Genomic DNA, 24,640 nt, shown 5'->3' with positions numbered 1-24,640 from the left:
GAGAGAAATGAGAAGCTTAGTGTTACACGTTCGAAGAAATATCTATGGAGCAATGTGCTTCATAAGATCGACGTGCTACTTGGTCACAATATAACCAGCCATGCACACAACGTGTTATTTCGCTCACGATTTGACGATAACTTTCGGCACTTGCTATTGCTGTTGTTGGTGCTTAACAACAAGGAGCAAAACATTAGAAAGATAGTTTTTGTTCATGACGTTACGTACTGAACAAACAATGAATTCTTTCAAACCGATAATCATCTCGAGACGATGAACGGTAGAAAATGTGTAGGTATGGTTAGCGAGGCGATTCTAAAGTAGAGAAGAATGTACGTGCCATACACGCAAGAGGCAACAAGAGTTGAAACGGTTCTCTCGAACAGTGAAAGAAGAATTTCAATATTTTTTTTTTCAATTATCAGTTATTATTCGTTACGTCCGCCAACTCGTCGTTGCACATTCATCTTGCGTAATCCAGTCCACCTCGAATTCAATTTTTTACCAGGCTTTTAAAAAGTTTTTTTTTTTTTTTTTTGAACGCCACTATCCTTTTAACGACCACTGTGTGAGCGGCGGCAGGTCATTTTTTATTCAAATTCCTCTGAGCCGGATTGACGAGGATGACGCGTTGTCGCTTTGCCCGCAGGCGGTTTGCCTGTACGCATATCGTATGGACATGCTGTATGTGTACGTGTCATGTTTCATCGTCGATAATAATATGATATCAATCATGAGACAATTAATCGAAATACGTGCGAAGAATATCGCGATGTGCAAAGATCATCGGCAATAGTAGTCTACCTCATTGTCAGTCTTGCACGTCGTTGGTTCCGCATCGCAATTATCCAATCCTGCTTAACTTATCAGCTGTAAATGTTACGACGAGTTAGCGATCAAGGAATCCTTCCAAGGAACAGTTAAACCCGAAACAACAAAAGGAGAATGAGAACCAGCTAGAAACCGGATATGTATGTATTTCCCAGCAGGCTCTATGAACCGAGCAAATCGAGTAACCCATCATCAGCTATATCAGTACAGTGACTAACGTAGGTGCAATTATCTGCGAATTGAGTTAATTCGCGGTAGTATTCCGCGAAGTGCGAAATGTGGGAAAGCTTCCAAGTGTGCGTGTACAAGCACACTATCTATAACACCATGCTGTATGTACAGTGTCTCTAGTGGAATCCAAGGTGTATCGAGAAGTTCGTTTGAGCACACAGGCATTAGTCGACGTCAGGCACAGTCAACAATCACCAGAAACAAATGACGCGTATTTTGTTCAAGGAGTCACGCAATATATTGTAAAATGAGAATGGAATGAGCAGAAAAGAGTGAGACAAGAAGCAATCGTAATACGCGGTATCCAACGATTCGCCTGGTGTGATAAATAAATCACACGTGGTCGTCTTTGAAAAACACCGCAACTTCCGTTGTTTTATAAAATTCTTCCTCAACTGACCGCTCTGATAAGCCAAGAGTCCAAGACTCAGCAACGTAGCTTACGTCAAAGTACCCACAACGTAAAACCGCGGACAGATGCCAAAGGAGGAAAGTGCTCGAACGTTTTTCGGATGTAAATAGAATGAAAGGGGGGGAGGGAATAAAATACCCGGGAGAAAACCGCAATCAGTCGGTGACCGCAATCATCAGGCGCTAAACGGATTGTTAAACCAGTTAGCAGCAAACTGCTACCAAACTAAAGTAAACGAAAGCAAGTAACTCAAACCGTTGTTGGGTAAAGAATTTCGTTCCTTGGTCTATTTGTTCCCCTCTCCCTTCACGTCTCGGCGACTCTCTTTCACTTAATTTATTTATTTGTTTTTTTTTCCTTCTTGTGTGTTTTTGAATACCGGTACACAGGACGTTACTACGACATCAAGAAAACTTTCTCAGGGGGTTAAAAAGGACCGAGAGAGTCGGGTTCTTTCCCAGGCCCTAGACAAACTCTATCTCCTAAATATATCCCTGGCGGTAAGGTATCTTGTTAACATATTACCGACCTCTCCCCACCTGGGCCCACCTTCTCCCACACATCTCTCAGCTATATTATACCAGCAGCTCCTGCAGATATTATTTACGGTCTTCCTTTTAATCTGCATATTTTAGAGGCCCTTGTGTTTACGTTTGAACAAAGATAAACCATTACACCTTATACGTATAATGAGCGTATACGTGTGGGCTGGAAGCTGCAAACTCCTGGGACATAGCCTCGACCGACAATGAGTCTGTCCTTTATGCTCTCAGTCAACTTTTTGTCTACACACGCATGCAGAGAGAGAGCGAGAGAGAGGCTTTACTCCATCTATCCTACATCGTGTGCTTCTATGCCTACCTTCTCCCGTCTGCATTATACTATAAACGCCGGTACGCTTCTCATCGTCGTCGTCGTCGTCTTCGTACGAGCATATGGACTATGGACGATGGACGATGAACGACGGAACGAGCCTTGGTACTTAGGAGAGATCGAGGCGAACACAAACCCGACCATCTCATACAGAAATCGGGACTTGTACGAAGTCACTTTCCTATATATGTTATAACGTATAACACATACAGACGGTGAATTCCATTCGTTCAATTTATCTCTTTCTTATATAATATGTGGACTATTATACATCCGTGAACCGCATATGCAGAGATGCATTCCTTTTATCTCTCGCGCATCATCGGGAGGTATTTTCATTGTGCACTCCCGGCAAAGAAAACCCGTTCGTTCGTGTAAAACCAACCGCTTCTTCCACGTCCTCATCTCACCTCATTACCGGTTTTTTCCCTTTCTTTTCAAGTGTCTTTATCATTCTTATTTTTTCACTTCCTAATCCAAACGTTACTCTGTTAATCATATGCGCGTCAAGAGTACTCAAAAGTGACATTCCAGTTGCTCTTAAGTTGCGCTTCTCCTCTTGTACCACACTATACCAACACTCTCGACAAACGAGAATTGACAAAAAGATAAAAAATTTCAACCCCACACAGACAGTTAATTCTAGTGAATATTTTAAGTAATTAAATGAACATCCATCCCAAGATAACTTAAATCTTGAAAGTCCATGCAGGAAACGCCGTGCCCCGCAAGACGGAAAATTTCATTTATATATCCGAGGTATAAAAACCTAAAATAACGCTTACACCAGACCCTGGGAAAAAACATGAGCAACAAACGACGGTGGAGAGCGTCATGGACCAAGTCAAATATTGACGTTCCATTTTTCCGTCTCCCGGACACCTAATTCGATGAAAAGGGTTAGAAATCGAGAGTGGTTTTCGGTGAGCTTGTAAGTGAGGGTGAGAGAAGGACCGTTGTCGACGGTGATCGTCTAGTACCTTATAGGTATACGTTGCACACAAATGCGCGTCAATGTGTATGTGTGAGAGAACGGGATGAGGAAGAGGAAGCGTAGGAGGAGTCGCGAATGTTTATCTAGGGGTCGAAATCGAGGAATTTCAAACGATAAGCGGTGATTCATTGTTCGGACTAGCTGAGCTTATACGTTGCGTCGTCACGAACATCGCACACGATTTCTCCATGGGTACAAGGTACAGAAATGGGGACGCTGCTTTAACGTCGTCGCTTGTTAGATTCGGACAACCTCAACGAAATCGCAACCGCGAGTTTAGGTTCAGGGTTTAGGGTTTAGGGTTAGATCATAATCTTCCGGTGAGCCAAGGCGATGTGGTTGGTACGAGTACGATAATCGGCGTGGGTACAACTCGGTGAGTGTTCTCGGCAACGCGACTCAACGCCACGAAGAGACAGAGACACGCTTCTTCTTCTCACCACCAAGACCATGGCGTCGTAGAAGCATTGGTAATACCACGGTCTTACAAAAAGGTCTCTGGGAACTCGCTCAAAATTTCAGTGACGGGTGTGTCCTCTTATTGAAGCACCGACCGTTTCGCCTGGCGACCACGAGTGTCGCTACTATCGAGGGATTCAGGCTGTGCGAGCGGGTTGGGGGTAAGAAATCAGAAAAACCGAAAATCAGAATAGTCAGAATTTCGAATTTAATATAAACTCGAATAACAAATATGAGAGGAACAGATACTATCAGAAATTTCAAGTCCCGAATGTTGCCCAATAAAAAGCTGCAGTTTACGTAAAATGTATTTAGTAGAGAGCTCTATTTGTCCGAACTCACTTACTTCAGGGAACGTTAAACCAAGAATTCAGAGATGCAGAAGTTAATAATGTATAAAGTCAATATTCTAGAGAATGAATTTGTAGAAAGTTTCATATTCTCAAATGTATTCACAAATATTATAAAAATAAAAGTTAGAACTTCATCATCTAGAAACGGCGGAAAACAGATATCCAGAATATAGAATGGTCATTATTCAGAATCGTAGAATTCAGAAAGATCGGTATTCCGAAAGTAACCACATAGATGGCTTACCACCAGAATTTCACATTCCGAGTCTATCCAACCGATCTATTTTGAATTGTAAAATGTTTTATATACAGAATCAAGCAAATTCTTTACCCAATACTTAATAAAGAAGAACGAACGCAATGCAAATGGACAACTTTGAGTTGTTAAAGCTGTTGGGTTAGCCCTTTAGAGTGTGGCCAACGATGTGCCTGATTTTATTTGCTGACTTGACTTTTGATTATCATAAACTTATATTTCTCGGCTTCTAATATGATATGAGTTATTGACTCTTGTGATATATTGCGATTCTTCATTCTGACGATTCTGATATACTGCAATTCTATATTCCGAATTTTCTATGAGATTACTACTCTCAGTTCTAACCGTTCTGATACTCCTTCGCATTTATGAATACGAATAGCTGAAGATTCTACTTCATTACCCATCTGAAAGTTATTTACTTGTGATTGCGAGCAATCGCATTTGCCTCATTCTGCGAATGGCCTTCCGGAATTTTCACCAGTTGTGTATTCTAAATTCTATAACTTCAAATTTCGATACTTTTATATTCTATTTCCATAATATCTGGCTTAACGAAGATTCACATACTTTGTTCTTTCGTGATTGTGACTTTTCGATATACCGATGTTCGGAATCCTGACAATTCTGATTTTGGGTTTTGCTGATTTTTGACACCGCACTCGTGCGAAAGAGATGGAAACAGGTTGTTGACCGTCCGTGGTTTTGAAATCTCTTTCCGTCTCTCTCACACAGCCTGAATCCCTCGATAGCAGCGACACTCGTGGTCACTATTCGAAACGGCCTGTGCTTAAATAAGAGGACATAACCCCACCAGTAGAGTTTCCAGACATACAGGAGGCTGAACGCTTAAGAAATAGTATTTAATTCCGGTTGGGGCCGCTAGAGGCGGAGCGGTAGAGTAAGGTTGTTTGGGAAAGAGATAGAAACAGGTCCATCACCTCTGTCTAACCGTATTATCGGTTCAAATGAGTTTGAATAAGATTTTGATGAAACAACCCAAAAGGTTAAAGCATATTTAGACAGAATTTAGAGGTTGTGTTTGCAAACATTACCTTACGACAGTGCGAACTAGCGGCAGCGTCAAGAAACGAAAAATACAGCGTAAGCGTATTTCCCCCACCACGAAAATTTCGACGAGTTTCAAGACCTGTATATAAGACCGCGGGTAACACTGCCGGCTCGTCGTATTATGGACAACACTGTATCACGCCAAGTCCTCTTATTCCAACGATACTCGCCGCCGCCATCGGGCATGGTTGGAGTATACCCATGGAGCCTGTCTCCTCCTCACCTTTAACGGTACTCTGGCCCTACTCGACCGGCCCTCGACTCCTCGACTAGGCGACTAGGCATCCTGCAGGCTTGCCCCGCGTGTCCTGCACAGGACAATTAGGCACGCCGCTATACCGTCCGGCGATATTTTATGGTACGGTTTCTAGGTTCCGCAGGATACGTGCTGAGGAGCCTGAATCTGAACGCGCGAAAAAGAGACGATTTTCCGGGGTCAATACAGCTGCAACAACAGCGCTCGACGTGACTCGCGATTTGTCTGACAATAAAAGCAAAGTCGAGTGTAGTTGTTCTTCTTCATTTGGAAAGAATAAAGGTGATAAGTGACTTGGCCTTAGTTTTACCTTATTCCTCGAAAATTCTTCCCACAACATACCGTGAAAATAATTCATGTCCCGATTAATTAACTCGTTTACATACACAATGCATGCGCAACGGTCAAGGATTAAGAAGAAAAAAATCATTTTTAACTGTATTCGTTTGTTACAGTTAACTATACGTACGCATGTAGAAGTTTGAACATGCGATGTCAAATCTCAGGTGTTAATTCTAGACAAACGATACGTCGAAGAAAATCTGTAATGAATCTTTGAAATATAAAAATTCGCATAACGCAATAAAACTAGTTACAAAAAGTATATAAAGTGATTTGCTACGCCCTTTTCAAATAGGTACAGTAAGAAAAATATGAAGTTAATAACGCGTGTGCATGTATACGCATAAATATTTCGTCACATTTGGCATAAAGCTGGAACCCACAACGTTCGCGTGTTTTCTAAAAATGTAACAATGCATATTAAATAAGGACAAGGCATCCTTGTGCCACGATGTAGAAAGCAGGATTGGTAGGAAAAGAGTGAAACAACTGTGCAACTTGACGCTGCTATACTCGACGGACGAAATGAAAATATAATTCGCCTTACATCTGCTGCTACTGCTGCTGTGTATGTTATAAGGTACCGTGTCTCTTATGGCTTTCGAATTATTTATTGTACTTTTCCAAGGTATAACAGAGTTCCCGGGCCATATCCGATATCCACGTGCAAGCGTGTATACAATGTACATATAATAACAAGTGTACGGAAATAAGAATCGTCTCGATGTCACATATACCACCCTCTACGCTTTTTTAGGAGGACTAGTCCGTTGAAAAATGATTTATATTTTCTTTTTTTTTTGTTTTTCGTTGTAGCTTTTTCGAAAGTTCCATCCTTGCGGCGTATTTTGGCGTTTCAATTCTTGAAAAATACGAAAACTTACGGATTTGTCAGGCGAACGCGTCGATCGTTTCGTAATCCGCAAACTCGACTTTCTTCGAAATCTGGGAATTGGACAAAAAATCATAAAACAAAAGGAGATCGAAGAGAATGCTGCACGAGAAACATCGTATCACGGTAGAATGAGTATCGACAAGGCATCAAAAACTTTCAGAACGTTTTTCTCCAATTTAATTTTTATTTTGTTTTTTAGAATTTTTGCACGATTTCTCGAAAACTGACCTTCCGATCGATTTCAACACGCGCGTCATTTTTGGACCGTACTCGGAAGTTGCCGGAAAAACTCTAGTGTCTTGATCATATATTGATTAACAAAGTTTGGAATTTTAACGAAAAATCGATGCTTCTACAAAAATGGTTGAATTTGCTCGATTTTTTTTTCTTCTTCTTTCTCCAAGCAAGACCCGAAAAACTACAAGCCCTGGAAGCATTTCAGTCAAACTTGACTGAAATCGGTCCACTGAAACACTCAAGATATCGTTGCAAAACGAAGCATATGAAAAACAATGACCTAACCTTTGACCCTACATCCGGTCAATGCTATCAACTTTACGTGATGAAAAAAAATTAGTTTCATACTATTCAAGCCATTAATAAACATTGTGCAAAGGGAATGTTTTTTTTACCCGCATCCATTTGCTCCCAATGAATTCCTGAAGAAAAAAGTGCATTCTCGGCTGTTTCGACGTTCTAAATCCCCTTAAAAACCACGAGTTTTCGGTGAATATTACCACTAAACGCCAACATCCAGGCAACCGGTGGTTATACGCATTGCATACGTGTAGGAATGCAGTGTGTGGTTTCGGTTGCCTATCTGCCGGCGTTAAGCGGCAAGTTTCACCGAAAACTCCGGGTACTGCGTACCCGTTACGATAACAAAGCCGTAGTTTGCAAAATCGGAAAGAAAGTAAGACAGAAAATAACATCCACGTGTGTATAATATAATAGTAGGCAGACTGGTGCAGGCAATGGAGGTATACGAGCATAAAACCGAAACAAAAGTTAGCCGGGCATTAGGCTACGATCAATCATTTCTATATAGTAATCCCCGTGTGGGTCGGATCTGTGCGCAGGACAAGCCCGTCGACTTTTAACACCTTTTTGCCCCATAAACCTTATTTTATTTCTTATTTCCCACAGACGGTTTCTTCGTTTTTTTTTTTCTTTTTTTCTTTTTTCTCCTTCTTCTTCTTTTTCTTTCGATGCAGTTGTATACCTTACATCGTCAGCAGCACGCGCCTCGACAATGTCGTGACGTTTTGTTCGATCTTCATTGATTGATATTTCATTCTAATTATTAAATATTAAATTATTGAACGAAATGAAAAAAAAATTGGAAAAACAATGTGCAAACATTTTATTTCCTAATCGTCCGTTATATAGATAATAAAATTATTCGTCCCCGTTAATTTATTTCACGCTGCGGGAGCTTAAATCCATTGTTGAAAATGATAATCCGATCAACACTAACGTAAACAAAGCTGTTCGTACGCGTCGAGAAATAATATACGAATAGACCATGCGATAGTCGATGCACTTTGAATTCAACAACAACAACAGCAACAGCAACAGCAAAAGCATCTGCATAGACTTTTGCATTCGGGTAGGGGATAGTTAAATGAGTTATTTACTACGGCAATACCGCTGCATCGAGTCGTCGACTGCTACAGTCTGGCTGCCTGCCTACCGAATGGGCTCCAGTTCGATTCACGATTGAGTGAGTAAATATTCAATTAATGTAATTAATCGCTCGAGTGCTGTACCGAGGCTGAACGAACGACGGTACGAAAATGGTAGGGAGACTGTGGAAAATCTGGCGAATCGTCGTTACCCGAATGAAAAACCTATTTGTTCCCAGCTCGATGTGTAAACGTTGCAATAGGTTTACCCTTTTTTTTTCTCTCTCTGTCTCTCTCTCTCTCTGCGTTTCGCCTCTATAGAATCATTTTTCTCTGCTCTCTTCTCTCCTTTTTTTATATATATATACTAGGGGCTTCGCCCCTGCGCGCTTCGCGCGCCAACCCCATCTCGGCGCTACGCGCCTCGGGCACTCGGCGCTGCGCGCCTCGTTGTTCGGCGCTTCGCGCCTCACTATTTCCTTACGCATTGTCTAGTAGACAGGCGAATTCCTTCATGTTGATTTAATGACAGGTCCTGCACTTGCTGTCCACTTCAATTCCTTCTGTGCTTACTTTTCTTTTTTTCATCAATCTAAGCTTCCATTCGTTGGTTGAAAATTGGTGTTCCTTCTCTATTGATATCTATCTATCTCCTTGACTTGCTGAATTATTTTTGCTACCGCTCTGCCCGTTATTCTCCAAAATCACCTTCTTTACATTATTTTTTTCTCTATATTTATGTTGCTGTTCACTCCGTAAAACACCTCTTTCTCTTGTGGTCAACATCGATCATGGTCGTCCTCTTGCCTGGTTATAGGAATATTTGTTTATTATTATTCTCTGGCTTATTTGGTTCTTCGCACTTAAAATTTTATTTTCCTTTTTCCTTTGTGATACTTCCGACCATCCACCATCTTCATCGCCTTGTCTGCTGGTTGAAACTCCTCCTTTCTGTTCGTTGGTTGAAAAGCCAGTATGATATTTTTTGTTCGCTTCCCTATATTTTCGCTGCTGTTCCCGTCGTCTAATTTTTCGCTCTTCTATGTCCATCACATTGGTTGGTCGTCCTCTCGATTTATTTTCCGAATCAATCATCGCAATCGATTCTTCTAATTCTTCGACACCCTTCGTTGAATTATTTTTACTGCCGCTCTGCCGGTTATTCTCCAAAATCACCTTGTTTATATTATTATTTTCTCTATATTTGCGTTGCTGTTCATTCCGCAAAACACCTCTTTCTCTTGTGGTCAACATCGATCCTGGTCGTCCTCTTTCCTGGTTATACGAATATTTGATGGATATTATTCTATGGCTTATTTGGTTCTTCGCACTTACAATTTTATTTTCCTCTTTCTTTTGTGATACTTCCGACCATCCACCATCTTCATCGCCTTGTCTGCTGCTTGAAACTCCTCCTTTCTCCATTGTCATCGTAAATCCTGGCTGTCCTTTTGACTGTTTGGTGATATATTTAGATTTACTATTATTTGATTGTTACTTTTCATACTTATTACTCACTATCTGAATTTTATTTTGGTTCTGCAAGACATCAAAGTGTCCACTGTCTCCGTCGCCGGTGAAGAGTAGCGAGAATTGTGTTCCATTTTGTGATCCGATCCGGTGTGGATGAATTTGTTCTTCGCGATACACGATTAAACATATCTTAAAAATATCCGCAGCTGCATATATTGCATTTTTATTCATATGTGATTTGTAATCACCAGGTCACCTAACCACAGCACCGTTTGACTCATTACCTGTAATAAAACCCGCAAATGTAGACCAATTATCCACTATATTTGAAACGATACTCAGTCTTACCTCTGCGTGTCGATTTTGAGTGCCGTATACACGATACGCCAAAGCGCGAAAAAGACAATTCCTGTCGGGAATCATCTTGATAATTTTCGTTTGCATGTTCATTTTTTGCGCGTCAGAAACAGATACCTATAAAGATATTTGTCAAAGACTGTCATAAACAGCCGATGACAGCTGTCAAAGGGTTTGCTAGATGTTTTTTGTTTTGTTTTCGGGATCTCACCCCACCGCTAACTTCATGCGTATACTATTGTTATTATAATCTTTTTTTACTATTGTTATTATAATCTTCTTTTACTATTGTTATTATAATCTTTTTCTACGTTCATTTGTTTGAAACTTTTTTATTAGATAGAGAGATTCTTTTTCTATTTTTCCTAAATTTTCCAATCTTCACGCGAAGCGAAAAACCTGGGATGGAAATTTTTTTTTCATCACATCTGATACCAACTCTTGGCTCAGCGTTTATAAATTCAATATTATACCCTTTTTTTCTCTCCCTCTCTCTCCCTCTCTCTCTCTCTCTCTTTCTCTCTACTTATTATTCACTTTGCCATCTCATTCTCGTTTCAACAAATTTTTCCGAATGATATTTATTTTGTAGAGATAATATTATAACGTCTGAGGAAAATCAACTTAGACTCGGGATAGATATTTTTTGTGAATATTGATCCCTCCTTCTCTCTCTCTCTCTCTCTCTTCTCTCTCTCTAAGTTTAATCTGATTCTTGTATTACTGTACAGACTTGATATCCATACTCGTGCAAGATCAAAGTAGGTAAACTTTTTCCAAAGAAGCATAAAAATTGTTAGCTCGATTGTTGCCCGCGTTCTCCGAAAAGATTATATTCGAATTTTCTGGAACTCGCGTTTCGACGGATTTTATATTTCATGTATACATGAATAAACCGCGGTTATACATATTCATATATGTATATACATATATATATAAACATATGAATACAGGTAAGATAAGAAAGTACGCTTCTGCTTCTTCGTCCTCGGGCAAATATAGATCAATGTAGGTATTAGGTGGGCGTAACTTAGTCTAGGATAAAACCTCCGCGTGTACGTAACTCTTATACGCATATAATAGGTATATCCGTCCATTCATGCGTCGAGGAAATCTGTATTTCATTTTCAATAACGGTACGTATCGTATATAAATATATTACGTACGTACTGACGCAGGTAATACGTCGTAGATATTACACGAGAATCGTTGGATGAAAAATTGATTGAAAAAAATTTTTTTTTTTTTTCAACGTCATACTACAGGTACAAACGAAAGCGGGGAGCTTAGGAAAAATTGTAAAGGAAATGAGAGTAAAATAAGATGGATGAAGAGATTAGATACATTGTACGTATATATACAGGGTATATTATTACTATAATGCCTGATAATAAGGTGTACGAGAAGTAGGAGATGATTGAAATTCAGTACTAGAAAAAGAAGTGATATAAGAGTTGAAAAAAAAAAAAATAAATAAAAAATAAAGAGGGTCGAGGAGGGAGAAGAAGAAACTTTAAAAAAAAAAAAAAGGGACGACTCACTTTCTTGAGATGGCCGTCGCTCGTGCCGACAAAGACAACGGTGTAATCACCGGTCGATGTTGCAGCAACGGCAGTTAGATGCTCCTCGAAAGCGAGGACCGGTACAGCAATGATAGGATCCTGACCTCCTAGAGGCGTGTTGACATCGAGACCGCAAAAATCTTCGGCGATAGTCTGCAGCTTCTGTAACAAGAAGAGAAAAAAAATAAATAAATACATAACGTCGCCAGCGGTATGAAAAACAATTTTTTACAATTAAAGACTCGTGTAAAGTTTTAAATTCGATTGATTGGATCGTTACCAACAATCCCGGTATGCATGACACGCGTTGTGTTATGCGTTACAGATATGCAATGCGATCAATTACCACGCGGATAACAATCGGAGAAGCATCGGATCGGTTTTCAATCGAGTTTGTAACCAGACGCACGGTTGGTTGTTCTGCGTATGTGTGATGAACGCAAACAGAGTGTCGAGTTAGGGTGTCGGAAGACTTTTGAGGTGAAGAGGGGGAGGAGAGTGATGATAATTCTTTTTTAGCTTTCGATTCACGGGGTGGGTATTCGTGTATAGTCGAGGCGAGGGAAGACAAACCGTTGGGGGGAGGATAGTTATTAATGCGTACGTGAATATACTGGACCTGAGTTTTATAACTGTGTATTATTGTACGAATGTGTGCACGCTATTTATACGTATAATAGAGATAGGTATGTGTCCACAAAGAGAGTGACAACCGCGACCGGCATAAGACAAATAGAACGAGGATCAATACGTAATTAAATGCAGAGATCAAAGGGCGGCCATTTTCCAGTCAGTCTGCACTCGAAATTTAACCGTCACAGAGATGGGGGGGAAAAAAAAACAAAACAATAAAAATAAATGAATTAAAAATTAAAACCACAAATTTTTTTGGACGAAACGATTCGGACATTTCCATATAATTTGAAACAGTTTGTGCGTGGTAATGAGGAATTTGTGCTGATACAGGATTTGCACAGTATTGTCCAATTTCCATTGAATAATAGTAATAATAATATCTCATCTTGTTCGTAAATGAATTTCACGCGAAATTATACACCTGATGTTATGAATGTTTGGTAACGTGAGTGTACATTGAAACACAGTACCAGCATCAAACTTTTAATTTTGTAAGTTATTTTATTCCCGACTCAACGACGAAGTCAACTTTTTTTTTTACCTAAAAAGCGGGACGAAAGTGGCATATTTTTTCCTAAAACGTATTTGAGGAAAATATCAGCCCGATTTAAAAGTCCCAATTTTAAAAATAAATGTTTCGGCCAGATTTGAATCGGAAATAAAGTCCTTTACGTAACACAGGAATAAAAGTCGACTTTATTCCCTTGTTACATAATGTAATATTTTCGGTAATTTCGAGAGCTCGGGAAAAATTGATATCAAATTTTTTTTTTATGATTTCTATTTTACCGAAACTCGATGTTTGGTAGGTATAGATTCGAAATTCATTAATTTGTACACTTTTGTTTTTTGCCCGGACTGTACACCGCATACGTCCTTCGAAATGTGTTCGAGATATGTCAGGGTGTGTACAAGTTTGAAAGCTACCGCAGGTCATTGATGAGGAGAAAAACCGATGGGTGTAGATATATATCGGTGTATAACCGTACAGGGCGGTAAATTCGGCAATAGTCGATACCACGGAGGATATATTATGTACATATTGATTTTGTCGTAAAACACAGAAGTAATAAAAGCGAAAGAGGAAAGTTGAAGTGAGTGGAAAAAAATTTAGGGTAAAGAAAATTATCAATATAATACATGATCCTTGTGTCGTTGTTGCTCTACGACGATGAAAAGGAATCGCGGATTTTGCGAAAATTGTAACAGTGTGGTACACCAAAAGTATTAACGTTCAGTTTTTTTCTCGATACTATTAGCAGGTAATCCAGGTTTACAAAATTTAAACATCGCTTCTGTCGGATGGATTGAAAAACCCGGAAAAAAACCTAGACAACTTATTATTGTATCACTTTCTTCAGCTAACGAGAAATGACTATAAGATGGGTGAATAGTTAAATTGACGAGTAAAATTTATACATTAGAAATGAAAACATTCGTTACAAATTTTAGAAATCTGACCTTGGATTCGTTATCGGTAAAGTAAAAGATCTCTGCCTATAACTAATTTCCAACAAAATCCGAATATTTTTAGATTTTTTTCCACCATATTCGATTCGCCATTTTTTATTCTGTAAATCTGACCTCAGATTCGTGATCAGTCGCCCAATAAACCTTCGGTAACCATTTTTCATCGAAATCCAAATATTTGTAGTCATTTTTTTTTTTTTTTCTTTTTCAGCATATCGAATAGGCCAAATTTAAATTTTGCAAATCTGACCCTCGATTCGTGATCATCGACAGAAAAAATCTTACGATACCCGTTTTCATTCGCATCCATTCAAAGCATTCGCAAGATATCATCATGTTTAGTTGATTTTTTGGAACAATGTTATTTACAGAATTCAAAAAGTACTGAACCGATCAAATGAAAAACTTAATAAATTTTAATTATGGAATTACCGCTCTGATTGAAACTAAAATTATTGAAATATGGCAACACGGTCCTGAGATATCGTCGGACAAAAAAATTGATCACATGCATAAATACACACACACACAAAGGCGTGCACCAAAAAGAAATGATTGAAGGTGATTCTCCAAACTTTAAAATGTGTAGATCTAGCGAAAACTCAACTTTTCATTTTCAGGGTGATTACAGTAAATTCCTTTTTTTCTCTGAAAACAGAGAAACGGGAAGTTAAAAAAAACAAACGAAGGATGGAATTAAAAGAGGCGAATGAACGTACGCTTTCCAAGTGTTATCAAAACAGAGACCGCATCCTCAACGTGGGCGACGCACGTATTACAATCAACTATTCGTGATGTCGTTTATCGCATTCCGAGCATTGGACGAATGATTGTTAATATACACAGCAAACCCTCATTTATACGTATCGCGTTTGTAAGTTTTTCTAGTTTATAAGTTGAATTTTTTTTGTCCTGGCAATTTCTGCCAGAAAAACCATATGCGAAAATATTATCATTTCGAAGTTGGTAACGTTATCGTAACGATTCGTCGAACCGAAATTCGTTGAACCGTGATAAAACAAAACATACTCATATTTTGCAATCTTGGTTCATTCAATGTCACTGTTAAAATAAGAAAATAGTGACTATGTCCCCAATGTTTCGTTACGATAGCGTTACTAACTTCCAACCTCGTAAAATATTTCACTTGTACGTTTATCGTTCATACGTTGTTCATACGTTATTCGCACTTATACGCTACCAATTTCGACCCCCTAGCGCTGTTCTCTGTTCAGTTAAACGTTATTTCAGCGGAATTTTTAGTCACGAATTTCGATTTGATGTTCGTCTTTCCTACCGCTAGATGGTGTGGACGTTTCGATGTTTAGTTTACTTGTCTACCGCTAGATGGCGTTATTTGACATACGTGCCTATTCCTGTCCCAAACACGTTCCGGCAAGTTCAGGTCAGCGCCTCACCTACAGGCGACGCGGTTAAATGCTGTGATTAATAATATTAGTCGATTTCGCTGAGGGTAAATGAAAATATATGACAAAATGATACCTCTAAGCCATTGAAAATCATAAATTTTTTATTTTCCAATTATGAAGGTTAGGAATATTCGAGCAATTCACTTTAACGTTATTCTCACTTATACGTCAGTATTGTCATACTCCTTGACAAACGTATAACTGAAATTTCACTGTACGTGCAAAATTTGCAAGTCTTATTTCATATGCGTAGTCCTCTGAGCCTCGCCTCAACGACGAGGCAGCGCCTAATTATTATCTTAAATACAATCTAGCGCGGGTGATGATGAAGAGCTGTGGATCTAGCTCACTATAGTCGGACATAATGTGAGAATAAAGTTACGAGACAATGTGAACAAAGCGCTTTCACATATGATTATATTGGCGACAGCAAAACAGGACGTGTATAATGTATATAGCAATGTTATCTGGAATTGAAAGGAAAAAGAACGAGGAAAAAAAACAAACAAAACGTTAAATACATGAGGCGGGAGAGAAAAATCATTACTGATACGAGGAGAAGAAAGTTGGATAGGAAAATGCCGGATGTACGAAGTCTGATTGTGCAGGAACGATTAACGTTAGTCACGACCATATCAGCATGTACTACACCAAGTGCGAACAGTGCAATGGTGATAAACGCCAACCTAAATTGAACTCGGCGATTTGTCTGTCTTCTTTTAAACCCAGCATTCGTCATCACGGCGAAGTGATAATACGGATGTCATAAATGCGTGCGGTGAAGCACAGAGGAGGTCAATGGACAGGATGGAAATCATGTTCCAGACCTTTGTTCTTCGACTTTTATCTCTCTCTCTCACTCTTTCTCTCTTTGCAGGATAAACGGCCGAAAAAATGATGAATAAGTAAGTTGGGGTTAGGCCAACGTCGGGGATAATGAAGAGCTTGGAAGTCGAATATAAGTTGTTGTTGTACCTTCGTCGTCTGCAATCTTGTCGCGCTGCAGGATAATGGGATAAAAATATAAGTAAAAAAATAGAGGAAAGGTAGAGAGATTTATCGGCGTGTTCTACACGTCGAGAGGTAAGCGGTACCGATTGGAACGCCATGGATGTGATCCGGTAATGAGTGAACAATAACTGTTGTGTGGACCGTAGGATTTACGGAAAGCTTCGCGGGGAGGATACAGTCACGCACGTGTGTTTGCTCTCGGAGAATACGGTGTGTGGGCTACGTGTATGAAATGGGCGCGGTTCTTACCCGGTCTACAATTTCGGATGAATGGATACGCGACGTTCCTGGGTTCAAGTCCATCGAGAAAAGAGAGAAAGGGAAGGAGAGGAGGAGGGAGGGGGATCCCCTTCCAGTTCCTCGGTCGAAGGGCGCCTGGATGAGAACCAGACACGATAACCATGCCGGATGGTAACGCAGGCCTCGACCAGTCCACGCGATACATACAAGTGACTGTAGGCCTGCTGCTCACAAGCTCGAATGTACTTGAGAACGGAATGCGCGAGCAGTGACCCACTGTTTGGATTTCAACTCTCGTGTTCCCCTCCGTAAAGAGAGAAAGAGTAGAGTCCAATGAATTTTTTTTAGATAATTCAGACTCATTGCGGACGAAAAAGGTGAGGATAACTTTCTGGACGAGCATGGAATGGAGATTGTTTATAGTTACATGGGTTATATGATCTTGAGATTGGAATGTAGGAAGACCAGCCCATCGGCGGAACTTCAACTTCCACGTTTCGTGGATCTTATGAATGAAATGACAGAACAGTGGATGCCTCTTGGAATGGAATAGACGATGTCCAATTTGAATTTTGACGATCATTTTCATCCAGCAACGTAGTCGGAACCAATTCGCAGTCCACATACCATTTGAATTTCAGCATGTGTATTCCGTCCTGGACGTAAAGGAGTCAGGTCTGCACGTTGAAAACGGAACGGAACGATAACCGGACAATCAGTCGTTGAGCTTTTTGACGATCATTTTTAACGTCGTCCAAGGAGGAGAAGGACGAGGCCCGTTGGGATCCCTATAGCCGTATTACTACCCGGTAGTATCGATTATCGAAATTGGTATTGAAAGGGATTAGAGTCGCTCCTCCAAGATGGCGGACCGGATGATCCCCGGGGTCTGGGCTGCGCTGCGAACCTACGAACTCCGAAATGAGATATTCGAATCCGAGAGGAGTATTGTTCGGAACGTCGACTGGTACTGGGAGCCGGTACCTAGTTGCGGGTAATGATGGGCTCCACGATTATCAGCAGGGCAACCGAAAATCGAAAATCGTGAATTTTAATTGGCCGTCTTGTTAGCAGGGGAAAAGTCGAACGAGTAGGATTGAGAGGATAAAGTTCTTAACCTCATCGAATGATATACCTCGAGTGGTGTAACGTGAAAGGTTCGATTGCAATACCACGCCATTAATTCCTCCTTTGGGATTTCAGTCATTATCTTCATTCCTATATAACGTGTACCACCTAGTTTGTGATCATTCGTCCCTTAGAGTTCTCAAAATAATAATGATAATAATAATAATAACAACAGAGACCGTCATCAAAGTTGTTACGAGTATTTAAGCGGACTGGAATTTCTTACCGCATTAAACACACATACATACGTTATCGTCCTCCTCTAGGGGGATATATTTTCAGTGAACTATGCGTACAACAGCCAACCCAGAGTTTGAAAACTATTTAGAGCATCAGGTGATATATGTGCGTTATCGGCGTTTCGCGGGTGGGTCTCGTAAAATTTTAAGGTTCCTTTTCGAGCCTCTCTCCCCCCTCCCTTACACCGGATCATATATAGCCAGGCTCCCATATTTCTCTCCCTGCAGTTTCGAATCTCCTCCTGGTTGCTCTCGCGTATATATGTATATAGGATCATCCAGAGCGATACGCGAAACGTTTGTCAAAGTCTCCGGTAGTCGTTGAATTCTAAACCCTCCTCCGCGGCGTATCCTCCTCAACCAGGATACTCTAGTTGACGTGATTCGTCCAAGTCCTGAGATCCAATCTATTACCTTTTTCCGGTACTTTGTACCCTCTCTCTCCTTTCCCCTTCGGTAGATTCCCTTTTGGCTTATCTTACTTCGAGGCTTTGGTTATAAGGTCTTTCGAGGCGACTCCCCCACGCGCTTTTCCACCTCGCGAGCTTGCTCGTCGTTTTCTCCCACCGTCTTTCCCCCCCTTTCACGCAAGAAAAGCTCGTAATATATTCTTTTAATCAGTAAGCTTGATTCGAATAGCGCATATATAGCCAAATATCTCGCCGCCTCCGGAAACACACCCTAATTTACAGTTGGTATATAAATTCTCATTCCGGAGAAACGGAAATTTACGATCTTATTATTATTTGAAATTGAGTATCAAGTATGCGTATACAATACGCAACAAAACGAATTTATACACCGTTCCATCAACTTTGTTATTCCAAGCAATTCATTAATATGTGTAATAACACATATATATATATATATATATATATATATATATATATATATATATATATATATATATATATATATACCTGCATACCAAACAATCCGTTCATCACCTATTTATCGACTTGTAAAAACTAGATGTGCAATATCGACAACTGAGTGAATTCAGCTGTTAAGAAAGCGTGAAGCGGTAGTGAAAAACCATTTCCGTTACAATTATTTTTACCTAATAGGAAATGCACGACGTTGTCACAAGTTGTCGCAATGTTCCAGATGAAGAATCGCCATAAAAAATTCATCGCGCGACACTTTGACAAAAGAGAAAAAAAAAAGAAAGAAAGAAGGAAAGAAACAATGAAAGAAGTAAAGAGTAAATGTATAAAAGAAAGTACGTGTTGAATATTCTAATTCGAAAATCGAGCACATATATTATATAGGATAGTAGAAAATATCATCAGCGAGCAAACAGAGAGTCAGGGAGGGAGGGTTTATGATACTCTGGAGGAATTTGCTTCCATTTTAAACTGTTCCTAATTCCCGGAGAAAGCAAGCAGCTCACTCACTCAAAACTGAGGGGGTGACGATAGGACGGCAGAATACCCATCGTGGCATTATTATACTCTCTATCCCGGAAAGTATATAAACTCCGACGACTAAGCATCAAGAATGAAGAAGTATATTTGGCATGGAATAATGCCAGAAGAAGTAATCGATGTATACGTAAATAGAAAAGTGAAGGAAAAATAAAGCGGGAAAAGAGAGAGAAAAAAAAACAACAACCCCAGAGAAACGACTAATTTTAGCAACCGGTATGTTGCAGTTACTGCTTTTAAAATGACGGAAATTGGAGCTGATCTCGCGTTGACGATGAGAAGCATATCACAGGTTGAAAAAATTCATTAATTTCATATCTGCCCCTCAAGCCCCGAGTCACGGGGGCAGAGTATTTCCTAATGTCGGTGCGGAATAACCGTTTTTGCATTAAACCCAGCCAATGATAATTACGGGCCTTTGGTGGGAAACAAAGGATGAACTGCCCAGGTGGGGTATAATTTTTGGTGAATCTGGGGTGTCTGTCCTCGACCCGAAAGTGGCCGGTTAGAGGGCCAGGAGCGCTGTTCCAGGGTCCATTGCGAAATAGTTTTACGAGTATGGAGTAAAGGCACAAGCCGAAAGGGGGCTGACGGATCTCTCTCTCTCTCTCTCTCTCTCTCTCATCCCTCCTGGGCCACAGGCGTAACTCGGTGGAGTATGACGGGGGTGTGCCTCTCTTTCGAGGAGCGTTGGCGGCGGCAACCGGCCGAGTCCCGCGCTTGCCTCGCTCAACAACCCACTATTGATTTGCGCCAGGGCGCAGGCCGAGATCCTGTGCTCTCAGTTAGTGGTAGTGACGGCGATGGTGGTGGTGTTGGTGGTATTGGTGGGTCTGTGAGGGGTGTGTAGCACAGGGTTTAGAGAAAGGAAGAGAGAGAGAAGCAACGTTGCCAATGGGGGCGAGAGAGAGAGAGAGAGAGAGGAGCGGCTAAGCCATGGCCCGGTACACGACTACAACAACATGATTCCGCACACCGTCGTCTGCTTACCACCCTCCTCTACCGGCGGCGGCGAAGGGCGAGGGCAGGGTACGAGAGCCACGAGGCTCGAACTTAGTAGGGGAAGGTTAACTGCGCCCTGACAACCCCTCGTCGCCGCTTCCCCACGACGGTACGTACAACCGTTGCCAAACGTGATCCCGAAACTACTGACTGAAATAACAAGTCAGGGGTATGGGGGATGGGGAATAGAGGAGTGAGGTGGGGGGCTCCTGGCAGGTACATCAAATTACAGATAGACAGACTCCGGACCCGTTGACCTTACACGCGACCCTCCGGTTTGGGAGCAGGGATTAATACTCGTCGATGGTACTCGGGAGAAAGAAGGGGAGCCCCCGAAACTCCACTCCGTCGAAAAATTGTTCATCCGATCATTTTTTATACCGGTAGAGAACTAAGGGGGAAGGGGACATAAACCTACCATGAGAACGAGGAATTGGCGGTTTGGTTTGGTTTGGTTTGGGGTTGGGTCTTCTTTTTCTTCTTCTTCTTCTTCTTCTTGCTTGGTTGTCTAGCTGCCATGTCTCCTCGGAGGACGGTAGGACGAGTTTTAAATTGACGTCCTGTTGCTCGGCGACAAGCACGAGAAGAAGAACAAGAAGAAGAAGAAGGAGAAGGAGGCAACTGGCTTGGTTGTGGAGAGAGCGGGAGTACGTTGCGAAAAAAGATTGAGGAAAGCGTGAAGCGAACGGAGAAAGGAGCCAGCGGGACACTGATCAAATTAGAATCGTTAAAAGTTGGAGCACACAAAGAGAGGGAGGAGATGAACAGAGAGAGAGAGAGAGAATGAGAGAGAGACAGAGGAAGGGGGGGGATAAAGCTTGGCGACGGGGACGCGATGCTGGGGTTTCACCATGTGTTACGCAGCCATGAAGGATCCTTTCAAATTTAGGACGACGGGACGACCGAGGTTCTGCGAAATGTTTACCCCATACTGTTACGAAAGTTACACATACGGGTTCCTCTCCGCTTTACCTCAACCTCTACCGCCTTCGAAAATTCTGTAAAGAAAGCCAAGATGGCAGCTTTTCGTCCTAGTACGCTTTCTGGTTACGTAATCATGCGGGTTAAGAAAATAAAAAAAAAGCGGGGTGGTAGTGGGAGAAGCGAACGCGAGGGTCTCAGGTTGTTCTAGGATCGTCGCCTTCCGCGAATACCAAATTTCTACCCCAAAGGATTTGAAAAGAGGGAAGGGGGAGGGTAGGGGCTGCCTTGATTAGTCCTTTTAAACATGTCACGTGATTTATTTTCGACTCCACTGCCACACAACGATCAACAGAATTCCGTTTACATAATACCCCCAATATTTTCGGTTAGATTTTACCCTGCAGAGGACCGAAATCACCATACTTCAAGGTTATACATACCACACTGCTTTGACTTTTAAATGAGGCTGTAGAAATCTTTCTTCGTGGGAATGAGAAGTAGTTGGGGAAAGATAAGAGAAAGGAAGAAAGAAAGAAAGAAAAAAAATGAAAAGAGAGTGGAGTCCTCTTTGGTTAATCGGGAAACTCTTCATCCCAGAAAACATCTTCCCATTCCCACCCTCCTTTTCCTCCCTTTTTTTTCAGCCCCTCCACAGTGCAGAGGACCAGCAGCAGCCGGCAGACTGACTCTCGGAGTGAGTAAAAGGAAAACGTCAGAAATATTATGTAGGGATCGATAAGCTTTGAGGAGCGTTTGAAAATTGTTTCCCCGCGAACGAGGTGCTTTTCCGTAATTGCACAACTTTCTTCCCAACGACGTCATGGAGCTAAACGAAACCTTGGTAGGTACCTTATACCCACCCGCGACGGTAATCCAGTGATCGGAATGACGACTGGTTCAGATTTTTCCCTCTCCAAACGGGACCAGTGAGGGAGCAGACACGACTTCAGACCATTTCAGAATCGAACTCGTGTTCCGGGGATATTGATTCACCTTCTCTTATGGTGAATGCTCCGTCTAATGTGGTACTTGAGCTACCACGTTTCCCAATTTCATTCCTCCCGCAGTGCCAGATTTGACCAGCGAATGTGTTTCACCAAGTAGACAAAACGGCAAATGGACAAATCCAGACGGCATGCCAAGTCGCGAATTCTTCACGGAGTAAAGAAGACAAGCCAAAACGTTTCGGTGTCACGTCATGCTGTAAATCAGATGGTGCCGATGCTGTATGAGCTATGTAGTGTATTTAGATACAACAGGTTCGAACCCTACACAACTCCGACCTTCTGTGGGGTTAGGACGACGGCACACATCCACTCCAACGACTAAAGGGTGCGCCTCAGCCTTCGCCCTGGAGCAACACGCCCGGAAACACCCTTTGCTCTGCGGAATCATCCAATTCTCAGTAAGCTTGTTTTATCTATCCTGAGATGATGCGAAGACGATGCTGCAGAAGGAGTAGGAGGACTGATTCCCAGGCGAGTAGTTTAGCGTCGAGGTATTGATGAGAGTGAATTACAACAGGACAATATCTTCTCCAGAGAGAGGTAGATAGACGCGTCGCCGATGATATACAATGCGATTCGAGAGTTCGCTCAGAGTTCAAACGACTGAGAGTCTGAAGTAATGGGATACTGTAATGGGGTTCAGCGAGATGATAAATCCGTTCCTAATAGACGCACCGCAGCTAAAGTGTCTGAAAAAAAAAAAAAACGATGTTTCTCTTATACCTTAAAATACGCCCGGTCATTCTCCCATGAAGTTACCGATTGATTCGTTCAAATGCAGGTGTGTTGTGTTGTCTACACAGAGGTAGAATTGGTAAAAAAAAAAAAAAATGTACACTTTTAATATGAAGATATTATATGATACACTCGGGAAATAATTTCAAGGTCTTCCTAACAAGCCTTGGTTGCAGTTTTCGGTACAGCATAATCCTACAAAAATACATTGAAGTTCGATCTCGAGGATTGTATATTTGTGCCGAAATTTTATAAACAAATGGAAATGGTCATATGTTTGTTCACAAAAATAACGATTCGCTGTTGATATTTGGAAGTTAAAGTACAAATTAGCTTTAGAATTTCTATGGAGAAAATCATCGTAATGGTGAAAATCTTTCCTGAACGTGGTTGAAATCTCATTTATAAGAATACACAGTCGTCCCGTCGTCGTCGTCGTTTATTTTTCACAGAGGGATAAGAATCAATCTCCTCGCACGTTCTGTACCGAGTAAAAAAAGACGCGGTTAAATGAAGGTTGATGAAATAGGCACGTGGTAAACGGTACGTGTCCGAAAATGGTTCTTCAAGAGCAGCAGAAGTGATAGTGTCATCCGCCTCTGGACGACTTCTTCTCTGAGAATCAATCCGAGTCTCTTTCTCACCATCCCTGGGTATGGACCGGTGTGCGGGGATGAATTGAAGAAGATACAAATGGATGAGGAGAATAAAGAAGAAGAAAAATCCTGCCCGGAATAACGAAACGTGATCTTTAAATCGCCAAAAAAGAAATCGTCGCTGCATGGTGATTTGTAACGTTACGGTAAATGCCTTGATCCGTTTAGTTCGTTGTCGTCTCACGGTTATCACTGGGGAGAAGTAGGAAGCATTTATAGATGCACTTTTCAGGCACGTACCACCAGAATTACACGTCGTTGACGGAACAGAACCTAGTCCGTCCGTCACGGAAGAGGCAAAGTGAAGGTAAAATAAAAAAAGAAACATACCCAATAAGAATTTGATCGTGCAGTACGTGCATGTGTTTCTTTCTATCTTTTCTACATCCTCTCGGGTACATCTGTCATTAAACAACAGCACCGTCTACAGGAAAAAAGAAAAAGTAAAAGCCATCGACTAACTGTTAACCGATGCTGAAACCGACCGACGACAGCCTGTCGCCGATAATACTCCAAAGTCCTTGCACCTAGAATGTTTTTTATGGCAGAACGATGGATTAATATGTATTATTGTTTATAACTTCAGCCGCAAGTAAAAATCTCTGATTTTGGCTGATCCGAATGTTCAATCCATGGAAATGATTGCGCTCTTCTGCGTCGACGTCTGTTGACCAACTGTTCGCGTTACTGGATAAGAACTTGAGTTCTTTACAAGGTTGATGTTCGTCAAGTTTTAATGCAA

The 24,640-nt window shown here is 41.2% G+C and overlaps 1 protein-coding gene across 4 annotated transcripts in view; it reads right to left on the bottom strand.

Annotated features, from left to right (window-relative positions):
* Window positions 1–24,640, bottom strand: part of LOC124182288 (plexin-A4) — a 69,928-nt gene that overhangs the window by 8,089 nt on the left and 37,199 nt on the right. For all 4 annotated transcript variants that reach the window (XM_046569335.1, XM_046569334.1, XM_046569338.1 and 1 more), the window contains one exon: window positions 11,973–12,155. In XM_046569335.1, the coding sequence (XP_046425291.1) occupies window positions 11,973–12,155 (183 nt within the window). The remainder of the gene's footprint in view (window positions 1–11,972; window positions 12,156–24,640) is intronic.

Source organism: Neodiprion fabricii, chromosome 5 (genome assembly GCF_021155785.1).
Source record: "Neodiprion fabricii isolate iyNeoFabr1 chromosome 5, iyNeoFabr1.1, whole genome shotgun sequence".
Classification (NCBI taxonomy): domain Eukaryota; kingdom Metazoa; phylum Arthropoda; class Insecta; order Hymenoptera; family Diprionidae; genus Neodiprion; species Neodiprion fabricii.
The sequence above is the reverse complement of the archived record's forward strand: the minus strand, read 5'-3'. Positions and strand labels throughout refer to the sequence as shown.